The 14,897-nt window shown below is 34.2% G+C and overlaps 1 protein-coding gene across 3 annotated transcripts in view; it reads left to right on the plus strand.

Moving 5' to 3' along the window:
* CD2AP (CD2 associated protein) overlaps window positions 1–14,897 on the plus strand; it is a 111,121-nt gene that overhangs the window by 37,958 nt on the left and 58,266 nt on the right. For all 3 annotated transcript variants that reach the window (XR_014232706.1, XM_082347615.1, XM_082347616.1), the window contains exon 3: window positions 10,414–10,567. Coding sequence is in view for 2 of the 3 variants with exons in the window: in XM_082347615.1 (XP_082203741.1) it covers window positions 10,414–10,567 (154 nt within the window). In the remaining variant the exon portion in view is untranslated. The remainder of the gene's footprint in view (window positions 1–10,413; window positions 10,568–14,897) is intronic.

A 14,897-nucleotide genomic window follows, 5' to 3' on the forward strand; every position in this document is an offset into this window, starting at 1 on the left:
TATAAAGAATGTAGAACAAGGATCCATGAACTTAATGTAAGAATGTTATCGTTTTGTTATTTTTGCTTGAGTGTTACTTTATAATGAAGAGATAGAACATTACAGGTAAAATTGAGTTCTTTGTTACCCCCTTCTAATTTTCCTCTCTCCCAACCACCTGTATTCTGAAGTTGTATGTATCCTTCTAATACATAGTTTTATATATATTTATCTGTGTGTAAACAAATAATGTTTTGTGTGATTTAGATATTTACATATGTCAGACTACACCTTTTTAAATAAACATGAGATTATGATGTGGATACATAACATAGTCACTTCTTCTAAAATGTGTTTTGTAATGCTAGTTAGCTCATAAGTGGTTGGTAAATAGAGGAACAATGTCAGGACAATGGGAAAGTTGTATTTGTTTATTTTCTAGACAAGGTGAGCTGTGATAAAGAGTGTAGAGTTTTAATTTCAGCAAGAAAGGGATAGGCGCTCAACTTGGCTGCTTGCATACTTGCATAGACAGGAATTCTTTTGGCTCTTAAAACCTTTTTTTTTTAAAATTGATCATCTGTACCTGGATATTTTCCTCAAAGTTACACAGTCCTAGCATGATAGTACTTTTAACTTCTGGTGCTTACCTCTGCTTCTATCTGCATTATCTTAGTATCCACAAGCCAGCATTTCTCTTTTATTGTTTTTAGGCATTTTTAATAACTCCTGAGGAATCCATTCATCAGAACTCCTTGGGTAATCTTAAGTTATTGCTCGTCTTCTGAGATTCCAATTATTGTTATTTATTCATTTATTTTCATTTTTAGTGTTCGGTTCCCAAAGTTGCATAGGTTTAGAGTAGTCTATCCCAAATTCTACTTTTTGCATAATTATTGGTATTTTTAGTATTTGATTTAGAAGTTTTCACATAATCAGTGGTATTTTAGTGTGTGTGTGTGTGTGTGTGTGTTTTCCAGAACTTCAGGTGTTTAGGAATAGACATATAGTGCACATATAGTAGAAATTCCTTTAGCACTAGTTAATTTTTTTAATAGCCATATAGTATTTCATTCTATGTCTTTACCATATTTTATGGTATATTTAGCTATTTTCTAATTTTTAGTTATTAAAAACAGTGCTGCAGTGAACATCCTTTTGTAGGTTATGTGCATAGCTGAGAATTGGCTGCATCCTTGTGTATGCCCATATTCAGCTGTACTAGATATTGTCAGGTTTCTCACTAAATAAATATGCCAGTTTAAACTCCTACCAGTAGTGTAAAGAGTATCTTTCTTTAATATTCTCATTTGATACCATCAAATTTTCTTTTTTATTCTGTATTCTGTATCTATATAATGTCCAGAATTTAAACAGTGCTTAGTGGGAGAAGTAGGGAAAAGTATATCTATTCCGTCTTTCCACAAGATAATCTAGATGGTGATGCATTTTAATAGAGATTGCAATGCACTTTTTTTTTAAGTCTATTTTTTTTAAATAAATTTATTTATTTTATTTATTTATTTTTGGCTGTGTTGGGTCTTCGTTGCTGCACACGGGCTTTCTCTAGTTGTGGCGAGCGGGGGCTACTCTTCGTTGCGGTGTGCAGGCTTCTCATTGCGGTGGCTTCTTTTGTTGTGGAGCATGGGTTCTAGGCGTGCGGGCTTCAGTAGTTGTGGCTCACAGGCTCTAGAGAGCAGGCTCAGTAGTTGTGGCACACGGACTTAGTTGCTCCACGGCATGTGGGATCTTCCTGGACCAGGGCTCAAACCCATGTCCCCTGCATTGGCAGGTGGATTCTTAACCACTGCGCCACCAGGGAAGCCCATAATGCACGTTTTTAACAGTCTAAAAACTCACAGTAAAGAAGTTTCTGCTTTTAGAAGTGGTGTAGGAATAGCTGTTTTTTTCTTAAGCTGTGGTTATGAAGCTGCTGTTCAGAAAAATGTAATATTAGTTATCTTTAACACAAGAATAGCTTAGTGTTCAGTAAAAAGGTAATTCGCATATTTGATACCCTTTATTTTCTTTTAAGTTATGCCTTGCTTCTGAAGATTAAAATAACCATGAAAGTAGCTGACAGTGCAGTTGACTAGTTGCAGTCATTTAATAAATGTTAGTGGACTCTTCACTGATGAGTGTCGTATATGGTAAAGGGCATAGTCTGATCCGCCTGAGAGTGAGTCAGAGGAGTTTGGGGAGGAGAATGGGAGGAACGTTAACTATTGAAGGTACATTTGATAGTTTTACAACTATTGAAGCACAGGGAGTATGGAGAAAGCAAGAGAAATACCAGTGAAATTGGATATAAAAGAGGTTAAAAGAAATATTTTTATTAGTTGTACTTGAAGAGTATTAGCAGGACAGTATTTGTGGTAGGGGATGCTAATGTTCGAGCTTTGTATTTATTTATTTTTTATTTATTTATTTTTGGCTGCGTTGGGTCTTCGTTGCTGCGTGCAGGCCCTCTCTAGTTGCGGTGAGCAGGGGCTGCTCTTCATTGCGGTACGCGGGCTTCTCATTGTGGTGACTTCTCTTGTTGCAGAGCACGGGCTCTAGGCACAGGGGCTTCAGTAGTTGCAGCATGCGGGCTCAGTAGTTGTGGCTTGCAGGCTGTAGAGCACAGGCTCAGTAGTTGTGGTGCACGGGCTTACTTATTCCGCGGCATGTGGGATCTTCCTGGACCAGGGCTCGAACCTGTGTCTCCCGCATTGGCAGGCAGATTCTTAACCACTGTGCCACCAGGGAAGCCCAATGTTTGAGCTTTGAAGCAGCTTTTTTATGAGCTTTATACTGATTCTGAAGGTGCTACAGGTTATTATATGATCTGTTATTGTTACAGTGTTTTTACTTTAGTGCTTTAAAAAATAAGTGAATATGTTTACAGAAGCTGTCTCAGGTGCTGGTAAGTGAATTGCTGTTCCTTATATTTTTACATTTAAAGTGGAATTTTGGTCCCTTTTGAAGAGTTCTCATAGCTTGATAATGTGTTTTAGGCTTTTTGATATAATAAGGAACAAGGAAACAAAAGTTATCACACTTTATCTGATAAGTGAATAAAAATTATTCAGTTGTTTTTTTCTTTGTTTTGACTTAAATTTCTAGCAATTTTTTTACTCGTTTAGAAAAAAAAGATTTAAATCATTGCACCTCCTTTTTTCTTAAATATTATGCAGTTTGACAACTTATCTTGCATTCAAAAATGTTTGTTTTCATTTTATTTCTAGATTTCATAGGTTAAATGGCTAAGTAGACATTAAATCTTTAAACTTATTTAACATCTTTTTAAAAGGTACTTTTAAAGAAAATTTAAGTAGTAATATGGGGAATAAGATGATGATGACATGGCTACTTTGGAAGGGTCTCAGTGATTCTTTTTTGTTTGTTTTTTAAATATCACATTCTGATTAGTTTTAAAATCTTACTCCACTATCTCCATAGAAAGAATATTATTTGAACGAAGGAAATGACAATTTGATTTTATGTGACCTTTATTTTTTTAAATTCCTTACTTTATGAAAACTGTTAGTTTGCTTAGATAAACCTCAGTGATGTTTTCAAGTATTAGGAGGTGTATTGGTGACTCTAGTAGAACAGTTCAGGAAGCTAACTTTATATCAGAAGAACGTTTGGTGCTTGATTTACTTTCATTAATTGGAAACACATTAGAGGAGAAACAACTCTTGTTGATATCAGAATACTAAATGGAAGATAACTTATTGGAAATTACAACAAAAACAATATATGAAACGTCAAAGTTGTCTATAGTTATTTATGATTCATCTTAGTACCTTTTTTGTTACATACTGTCAGACATTAACTATACACACTGATTAACAGCAGTTCGTTCTGAGGTTTGGGTTATTTTTGATAATATTTTGAATCCCATGTAGACTATATTGATTGAGTTAGAGAAATAGTTCAATACAGGTAATGCTAGAAAAGACATGTAAGGATTTAGATTTAGTGTGTACTCACACAACTAACACCTTTCTCTAAATGCCCTAGGACAATTTGTGGGCGCATCAAATTCTTTATTAAAAAAAAAAAATCAGTGAAGTAATACAGGTTGAAACAAAATTCAAACAGTATAGAAAGTATCTACTGTGAAAAGTACATTTCTTTCCTATAACTCTTTCCTAACTGCCTTCCACTTTTAGGGATTTGGTAGATATTTTAAAGACTGTTTTCTATAGAAAATGTTTTAAACTGAATTATTTGTACCCCCTCCTCCCTTTACATCCTGTTTTTCATACCACAAATTTAAATTCGAGGCATTAGTGTATACATCATGTTAATGTTTACCTTGGACGTACCTGGAAAATTAAATTTTAATTTTTGCCCTTTAAAGAGTTAATAAATTTCTTTCTGCTAAGATATTTTAAGTTGTAGAAATAATTTAAACCAGGAAAGCTTGAGTGGCAGAAACTAGACTTCTGGGGTATCTCCTGGTTTTGCTTTGTGGATCAGTACTCATTACCTGCTTGTCAGTGTCATCTGTGACCTCAAGGAGTCTAGCAGCTTTGAGAGAAGGGTCGCCATGTAGGCCTGATGTCTTTTGAGTCATACATACTCTAACCCTCATTCCCTGCAGTACTTATCCTAAAACTCTTTCATCCTAGGGCTGAGAGCTCAAATAACATTCTTGAATTACCAAAACTAGTATGAAAAGTATGACCATCATAAACTTTGGGGGCATTTTCAGTCCACTTCAGTAAGTGTTGTGTGTCTGAAAGAATACGGTTAAGAGAAGGGTTCTTTATTTAGTGTTTTTCCCACCCTGCTTCACTTGGCTCTCATTAACATTCTTGTGACAGAAAAAGGAAAGGAGTAGGATGCCATTGACAATGAATGTGCATAACTCCCCCCCTCCTTTCCTATTTTTGCCTTTTCCAAATTGGGGAGGTGCTGTTGAAATAGGGAGGCCCTTTGTTAAAATTAGAGAGACAGCAATTATGTGGAGCATAGCATATTTGAGGGAGAGAATAAGTTGAGAGACTTGCAAAATAGCCCTGGTATATTATATCTGTCATTGTTTTCCTTGCTAATTTTGATATGTTGGCAGTTAGAAGGTATATATTGATTTCACATTATGGAGATTTTCTCCTGTTGGTCATTTTTCTTTAGACTTAAGGATTTTTTGTGGATATCTATTTAATTTAATTGTAATAAAAACGAAAATCTAATGACTCAAGGTAGTTCCTCCGGATCATATCTTATATACTATCACTTATATTCCGAAAAACAAAATGAAAATTTTAGGAATGAGATAAACCACTTTGTTATCTTGGAAACCTAATTTTTCAATTGTGGGTCTAATATTGACTCAGTCAAAGCTAAAACAGTGGACATATATCAAATAAATATTTAATCCTGCTTATTTTTCTTTTCTTTAGCAATATCACTCTTCCGTATCTTCTGATTTATGCTTCTGTAAAATGGAAGCACTAGTTTTATATAGCACTTCTGGAAATCCTGAATGTTAAATTAAAAATAAGTGTAGTCCCCCCCCACCCATCCATGGTTTTGCTTTCCGAAGCCTCAGTTACCCACAGTCAACTGTGGCCCGAAAATATTAAAACAGAAAATTCCAGAAATAAACAATTCATAAGTTTTAAATTGCGTGCCCTTCTGCCTAGGATGTGAATCATCCCTTTGTCCAGCATATCCTACCCATCACTTAGTAGTAGCCCTCTTGATTATCAGATCAACTGTCACAGTATTGCAGTGCTTACATTCAGGTAACCCTTATTTTACTTAATAATGGCCCCAAAGCGTTAAGAGTAGTGATGCTGCCCTTTCAGATATGTGAAAGGAGGCCGTAAAGTGCTTCCTTTAAGTGAAAAGATGAAAGCTTCATAAGGAAAGAAAAAAAAAAATCATGTGCTGAGGTTGCTAAGATCTATGGTAAGAATGAATCTTCTATCTGTGAAATTGTGAGGAAGAAAAAAGGAATTCATACTAGTTTTGTCGTCTCACCTCAAACTGGAAAAGTTATGGTCACGGTGTGTGAGAAATCCTTCGTTAAGATGGAAAAGGCATTATATTTGTAAGATTTTTCGAAAGAGAGACAGAAATGTCATTCACATAACTTTTATTATATTGTTATGATTGTTCTATTTTATTATCAGTTGTTAATCTCTTACTGTGTCTAATTTATAAATTAAACGTTATCTTAGGTATGTATATGTAGGAAAAACCATAGTATATGTAAGACTCAGTACTGTCTGCATTTCCAGGCATCCACTGGGGGTCTTGGGACCCTGTGGATAAGGAGGGACTACTGTATCCCTCAGATTTTAATTAGCATAAGCAGGACTGTACCTCTGTTGAGGGATTTGGTGATTAAGATAGCTGTCTATTCCATTTGAGAAGGAAAAGGAAGCTCTTGCCGTCTAATCTGGTTTTTATTATTCTTTGTGACCTTTGCTTCTATGTTGTAGAGGGTAATTGCTTTCTATTTTCAGATCATGGTCATGTACTGGCCATGATCAGATAACCAAATTGTAAAATAGATATATTTCAACATGAAGGAGTGGTTTGTGAATCTTGTTGATTAACCTTTTATCTGTTTTTGGTTAGTGTAATCAGAATTAAGTATATTTGATTACCTTAGTAGATGGAGAGTAACTATATCTTCTCCAGCCTTTTTAAAGCTCCCCCTCATTTGCTTATATTTCTCGTCTTTTCCTTTAATTTGCTACTTCATACTCCTTATCCTACTTTCTTATCCTTATGAAACCAAGCAAATCAATATAGTACATTCTTATCTATATGGAGATTATCCACATTGTATTTTTTTCTTGGCGAATTTTGTATTGACATTACCTGTTGCGTAGGAGGCTTCCCTCATTTGTAGAATGAGATTTAGTTTTTTTGAGTCTGCTTTCTCAATACATGATACTTTCTCAAGTGAAGACACCTCTTTTACTGCATCTCCTGGAGTCATTTTCAAAGTCAGTAAAGGAAGCAAAGTTTGTAGGAAAGAGATGCTATAATGTTAATATGTGTTTTATTTACTGGCTGATTAGGTAAAAGGAAACAAAGGGCAGAAGAAGGAAGAAACACTGGAAGCCTTACTAACACTTCATAGGTACTCAATATAATTGCTATTTAAGATGATAGCCAGAGAGTAATGTGGAGGTACTATGTGTCCAGGAATGAGGGAAGAGAATAGGTTGATGAGACAGAGAGAGAGAAAGAGAGAGGGAGTTCGTGTGTGTGTGTGTGTGTGTTTGTTTGTGTGTGTGTGTATCTGGTGGTAGTAGATTGTAGCAGGGAGAGGTTCCAGAGGTGGAGGGGGTGGAGCCTAAAGCAGACTTTACCTTATTTGTAATTTTACTTAGAGCTGAAAGTCGCTTGATACTTTTGATAACATCTTAGTTGGCACTATGTATTTGGAAGGCTGTAAACCTGAGTTTTCCCTATTCAGTGTAGACTGTATGTATTTTTATTTTGTTTTCCTTCCCCTTGTGTGTTTTTTGTCCTCAGAAGATTTATTATACCTAATATTCATGGATTTGATTATGTCTCAGTGAATATTGAAGGTCCTCAAAATGTTTCTAGAGCTTGAGCAATATGTTGTAAATTAATATTTTTAGAAGCGGGAGACATTGTCATTGTCTTACTATATCATACTTGTTTATGTGGTTAATTTTTATGAAAAGATAACACAAATATCTAGTTATTTAGCTAGCAAACAGAATAGAACCAAGATTTATACCCAGGTCATCTGTCTCTTGAACCTGTCTGCTGTCTCACATTTGGTCAGATTGGAATTCTTTTCCTAGAGGAATAAGATTTTAATATCAAGCCAAGTTCTTGGTCTCCTGTACCAACAATAGCTTTCAGCTTTTTTAGTTTTTATTTTATCTTTTTAAAATGTAGGTAGCCCAGTAGTGGGATTGCTGGGCCGTATGGTAGTTCTATTTTTAGTTTTTTAAGGAACCTCCATACTGTTCTCCATGGTGGCTGTATCACTTTACATTCCCACCAACAGTGCAAGAGGGCATATACCCTGAGAAAACCAGAATTCAAAAAGAGTCAAGTACCCCAATATTCATTGAAGCTCTATTTACAGTAGCCAGGACATGGAAGCAACCTAAGTGTCCATCGACAGATGAATGGATAAAGAAGATGTGGCACATATATACAATGGAATATTACTCAGCCATAAAAAGAAATGGAATTGAGTCATTTGTAGTGAGGTGGATGGACCTAGAGTCTGTCATACAGAGTGAAGTAAGTCAGAAAGAGAAAAACAAATACTGTATGCTAACACATATATATGGAATCTTAAAAAAAAAAAAAAAAGTTTCTGAAGAACCTAGGGGCAGGACAGGAATAAAGACGCAGACATAGAGAATGGACTTGAGGACACGGGGAGGGGGAAGGGTAAGCTGGGACGAAGTGAGAGAGTGGCATGGACTTATATATACTACCAAATGTAAAACAGATAGCTAGTGGAAAGCAGCCACATAGCACAGGGAGATTAGCTCGGTGCTTTGTGACCACCTAGAGGGGTGGGATAGGGAGGGTGGGAGACACAAGAGGGAAGGGATTTGGGGATATATGTGTACATATAGCTGATTCACTTTGCTGTACGGCAGAAACTAACACAACATTGTAAAGCAATTATACTCCAATAAAGATGTTTAAAAAAACAAATAAATAAAATGTAGGTGGCTCATGAGATGTTCAGGAGAATACAAAATGAATACTCCTTGGCATGTTGAGGTTGTAACTACCAGTTTTTACATAGATTTCATATTTTCATTAGATTGAAAAATATTTAGTGCAGTCTGAAAACCGTGAGGTTTTCATATGGTGTGTCATGTATTAATAGAAAATTGAAGTGTTTTTCCTTAAGTACATTACCAATAAAAATGAAGCAGTCACTATAGTGTGAAATGTTTTGTGTGTCTTCTATGATTTGTACTTTAATAATTTTCACAGTTTTTCACCAACTTAACAGTTTTCCCAAAATGGAAAACTTTTTTTCTGTTTGCAAAATGATATACCTTGTTAAAAAACACAAACAAAGCAAACATCAAACACTTCTGAACAGTATAAAGAAGTCAAAGTAATCTGAAATCCTACCAGCGGGAGAGTAACAACTAGTTAACATTGAAGTAGACATAAACACCTGGAGATTCAGATTCTTTGTTAACTTTATATGTGAAAAATACCTCCTGGTTAGTGATTTGCTTTATTTTCAGTGGTTACTTTTAATGAACAGAAACTGTTAATTTTAATATCAAATGTGTGAAGTAGGAATCCAGTTTCATTCCCTACTACCTAAATGTGGAGCATTATAAGCACCATGTATTTTAAGATTCAGTTTTTTCCCCTCACTTTTTGCCTGTTGTAAATCAAGTTTGTCTGTTTATGGACTCTTTATTTTGTTTCATTATCAGTATGTCTGTTTTTATGCCAGTACACACTAATTTATAGTATCATGTAGTTTTTCTTTATATCTTAGTTAAAAAAAAAAAAGTCCCCTCACTTTCTTTTCACTGAAGTATTTTGGCTGTTCTTGGTCTTTTGTTCTTCTCTACAAATTTAGAACCAGTTTATTTAATTGCTCTTCCAAATCTGTGATATATTTATTCACTTGCATTGCATCATTGCGTCAGTTTTAGGGGAAAATGCTATCTTTATGATAATGAGTTTTCAGTCACTGAACATGGCATGACTTCTCTTTCATATGTCTTCTTTTATGTCTTCCAATAAAACTTCATACTTCTTTTCATGAAGATTCACCTATCTTCTGTTAGACCTATGACTTAGGGTTTATCAAACTACAGCCCATGGGCCAAATCTAAACACCACCTGTTTTTATAGTGTCCATGAGCTGAGAATGCTAGCTAAGAGTTATACAAATAGTTGGAAAAATTCGAATGAAGAACAGTATTTAATGACATGTAAAAAATTATATGAAATTGAAATTTTAGTGTTCATAAATAAAATTTTGTTGGAGCATAGCTCTGTTCATTCATTTAAGTATATGACTGCTTTTGCACTACAAATGGCAGAGTTCATTGTTGCAACAGAGACTGTATGGCTTGCAAATCCTAAAATATTTTACGATCTGGACCATTATAGAAAAAGTTTGCCCACCCTGACTTAGAATTATTGTTTGTCTTATTGTTTGTTTATGATTGCAGGGTTTCTTTGTGTGTTGGGATAGAGGTGGTGTTTCAGCCTCACTTTCTTTACCTCTATCTCTAGTTCTGATAAGACTTAAACTCCTAATAAGTCATTGTTACCAAAGTGTGTGATATTCTTTAGATATGTGTGGGCAGAGAAAAAGGTTGAAAACTGTTGATATTATGTTTTATATAATAATCACTGTACCTGGTTTTGGTATTTTACATTTGAGAATTTAATAAAATACAACTTAATTTGCCTATTTGCTGATTTCCCCTTTTGTAGGAAATTAAGAGAGAGACAGAATCCAAGGATGACAATTTGCCCATCAAACGGGAAAGGCAAGGGAATGTAGCAAGTCTTGTACAACGAATAAGCACCTATGGACTTCTAGCCGGAGGAATTCAGCCACATCCACAAACCAAAAACATTAAGAAGAGTATGTAAATAATTTTTTTCCTATTTATTTAAATCAAAATAGAATGTTGTTTTATAACAGTCCATAAGTTATAGTAAGAAAAATTAGCTCAACCTTTTGTAGCAGACTACAAAAACTTCCTGCTTATTCTCATGTTACTAGTTATTGGCCCATGTATTCAGTCTTCATCTGGTAATCCAGCATGAGCTGCTGACAGCTGTCTGTAGGGATTGTAAATTAAGATATAAGACATTGTTTTCTTATTAGTCTTACACACTCTATTAAATAGTTAACACTTTGCCTTAAATTTACTTTAATACCATTTATTTAATGGAATGCTAAAATGTCTACTTATCCTTAAGCAGTATAGATGCAAGCATTTGATAAAACGTTTTCTTTAGTAGTTAGCCATGAGAACATGTACATTCAGTTTTCCAAGGTGGCTGGCCCAGCAGAGTGCTTTTTAAGTATTCAGTGTAAATATGTTAAGAGAACAGTTTAGCATAGAGAGAGAGCACCATGTTTAAAGTCAGACATGATTTTGAGTCTGTCTTACAACCTTAGATCACTTAAACTCTTGAGTTTTATTTTGTTGCTGGTGAGAAAGTTGTAAGAAAAAAAGACTGGTAATATTGCTGTTCTCAAAAACTTAGTCTTGGAAAGACTTACTCAAAAAAGCATTAAACATATACAAAGAAGTACTACATTTATGGGAGTGGAAAGTGTTTTAACATAGTAAACCTGAAGCCCTTTGAGAGACTGAATACTGACTACTATGTTCAATTTGATTTAATAAGTTATAAATGAGTATTTAACCACATTTATCTTCGATCAGTGTCTTTGATGTTGTGGTCCCTTGTGCTTGATGTTGGTACTAAAATGCCTTATGTACCAAATAGTCTATAACATAAAGAAATTTTGTTTATATACATTTCACAAATGTAAGACTATTTATGATTTTTATAGTTTCCTCATATCTCAACCTGTTACTTTCTATGCTACTGTCTATGAATTTGGCGAAATGTCTACTTTCTGGGTTATATCACCCTTTGAATATTTTCATAAAATGAAAACAGATTTTCATAAAAAACAGGTTTCATGTCACTGAGACAGACCAATAAAGGGTTATACGTGTTCTTTGTTTCCCAGTAAATGCAATGTACAAACAGTATTTAGATATTACCCATACTGCTTTCAGCCTGCTGCCCGAAGGTGGACAGTTTACTAGTTCTAGTTGCCCTCGACTCTTTAACTCTGTTTGGAGATTGGGGGATAGATAACAGTATTTCCACATCCTACAGGTGAACCTCTATAGAGAATTTCTATGCACAAGGAGAATTTTAGACCCACAAAAGGGTTATTTATGACCTCTGTTATAAAACTTATTTACTACTTTCTTTAGCTTTACTGAGCTATAAAGGGACAAATTTCATCTTAAGTAGAGGCTGGACAAAGGACGTCAAGGTTATTTTGTCTCCTAATGGGAAAGGACTCTAAATTTACCTTCCTTGAGAACCCTGGTCATAATTCATTTTCCTGTAAGAAGGAGAAACCATTATATAGTTGGTGCCAGGAGGCTTAGGCTTTTTCCTAAGGATCCTCCATAATTTGTTTTTAAGTACATGTGCTGCAAAGGCTAAATTGGTCATTTGGTGCTAGCTAGCATTTAAAACAGGATGCAGGTTGTTTTTGCTTTCAGATTACTTTTCCAGGAAAAGCAGCTAATGTTTTTTTTTTTTTTTATCAGATTTTTTTTTGTCGTTGTTACTGTTAGTTTGAATCATATCCTTAATTTATGGAATAGATCAGTTATTCAGAAGCTGTTCATTGTAATGTTAAATAGTAGTATATACCCTTTTAATCAATACCATTAATATTAGAAAAAAAAAACCAAACCATTTTAAACGTTGGTAATGATAAAGCCTGCATTGTGAAGGTTCAGTTCAAATCTTTGTGTGCCAAGACAGGTGCATCTGCATGTGTGTTGAATTTTGTCTAAGCAACTAAAAGGAGAAGTTCAAATAGATAGTATGATAGATATCTGGAGACTGGAATTGTTAGCTATTTTTCTCTAGTCTCCAAAGCCAAAAAGTGTTGGCCTTTTTGCAAAGTATAGTCACAAAACCATTGAAACTTTTGCTATTGTGTGTAAGTTAAGCATGTGTCTAGTTAAGCTAGAGTGAGCACAGAATATTTTCCAGGACAAAGTTGATTGCAATAAGTTGCTAAAGTTACAGAAAAGAACCAATTTACGCTTCTCATAGCAAAAACATGTACAAATGACATTACTGTTGAGACCCTTGTAAAATCAGGCACAAAAGTAATGGTGTAGAGTAGTTTACTTGCACTAAAGAAATGACATCTTTCAACATCACAATTCTATATAACATACAGTGTGGAATATTAGTAGATATTTCACTTTACATTTGGAAAAAAATTGATGCCAGTTATGAATCTACTCATGGCATGTGTGAGGGAAGGCATCAGTGCTTGTAACTTTGTATTCCTTATTAGTGGGAACTCATGCTACAGAAGTGATTTTTCATCTAGTTAATAATTATTTTGAATGTAAAAGATACATTTAAATTGATACTGATAGATCACTAGTAGTTATACAGAAAGAAATGATACATGAAAAATTAGTTGACTAAAATGCTAATCTACACAGTGTTTCATTCTCAGAGAACAGTTGATAGCATGCCTCCCAATTTTGAGTCATTTTTGAAGAAGATAATGAAAGTTCTGAATATCATCAAAATATGGTCACTGACTATACATCTTTACAGCAGACATTAAAAAAGGGGGGGGGGACATATTATTTCAGGCTCTGCTCTTTGACATTAAAATATTCTGACTTATAAGGGGAAACGACTCACTCAACTGACTCCTCCCCAGCTGTGGCCTCTCAAATGAATGGGGTAGGGTGTTTTGATTTTGTATTTTATTTTGAAAAACTTAAAATCTTACAGAAAAGTTGAAATAATAATTGTACACTAAACATGGTATATTCTTCACCTAAGCTGGCTGTTAACATTTCGTTATATTGGCTTTATCTCTATATACATGTATAAATACATTTTTAAACTAAATCAGTTGAAAGTATGTTGTAGACATGATACCTCATCGCTAAGCACATGAGTATTTTTTATTCGTGATGATGACGATAATGTTTTCTAAGATTTTGATTATCTTAAGTAGTATATCTCAGCAGTATAGCTAGAATCTTGAATAGCTTGAATTTTTCACTTAATGGCCTAAGTAATATGATTTTTTTATTGCTGAGGATAAGAAAAAAATTTTAAAGAAGATTCAACCATGTAGCAAATGGTTCAGTCTTAATGTTTCTTAACTCTTGATGATTATCTTTGCTTACTGGAGAACAAAATTGATTAAAAAAATTTTTTTTGTATTAGAAAATTTTAAATGCTATAATAAAATCTGAAGATATACTTTCCAGAACCAAATGGAACCAAAAATGGATCAGAAATCTTTTTGTTGCTATCTCTGAAATTTCAGCATTCAACCTCCCAGCTTCTGAGTGTGGTATGCTTTTTATTTTAGCATTTGCTGGAAAAATTAAAACAATATTCTTCAATAAGAAATAGTTCCACAATTTAAGAACTCTGTTTGATCTGAATATTTAGATCTATTTTTTAGAACCGTGAAATACTTGCCATTTTTGATGACCTACATTTGAAAATACAGGATTTTCTGTTTTAATAGAAACAACAAGGAAGGTCACTTTAGTGTGTAATTTCACACAATTTGGTTTTGTTTTTCAAAACATATAAAATATTTCTAAAAGGTTTTTCTGAAGTTATTTGACATTTATGTGTTGAATACCATAATACCTGTGGGTATGAAGACCATAAGAGCAATGTTAGTGTGGACAGTCAAATCTGCCAAATAAAGCTGGGTATGGATAATTATTCAAAACTCACAGTTTAACAGAGGAAAACATCAAGTTACTGTAACACAGGGGTGATAGTAATTATACCTCATAGAGTTTTAGAGGTATTAACACGTGAAGTAAATATTATAAGGAGTGCTCAATAAATGTTTGTAATTATTATTACAGTGTTTTATACTATTAAGAACCATACTAGAGATATATATATAATGTGCAGTTAAGATTCAAATGAAAGGGCAGTTCTATACTGGAGTCATTGAGCAAGGTGTATTTAAGCTCTTCTTTAGGTAGGACATATCATTTACGTAAAGATTGGGGAGTATGGCATTCTATTCTAGTTAGAATTTCAGCCCTTGGAAGACCCATGGAGATAAGTAAGTCCATGGTATTTTCAGGGAGTAAGGATCCAATGTGACTAGAGTGCATGAGCTTTGTTAAAGC

Source organism: Balaenoptera borealis (genome assembly GCF_965194805.1).
Source record: "Balaenoptera borealis genome assembly, chromosome: 12".
Classification (NCBI taxonomy): Eukaryota; Metazoa; Chordata; class Mammalia; order Artiodactyla; family Balaenopteridae; genus Balaenoptera; species Balaenoptera borealis.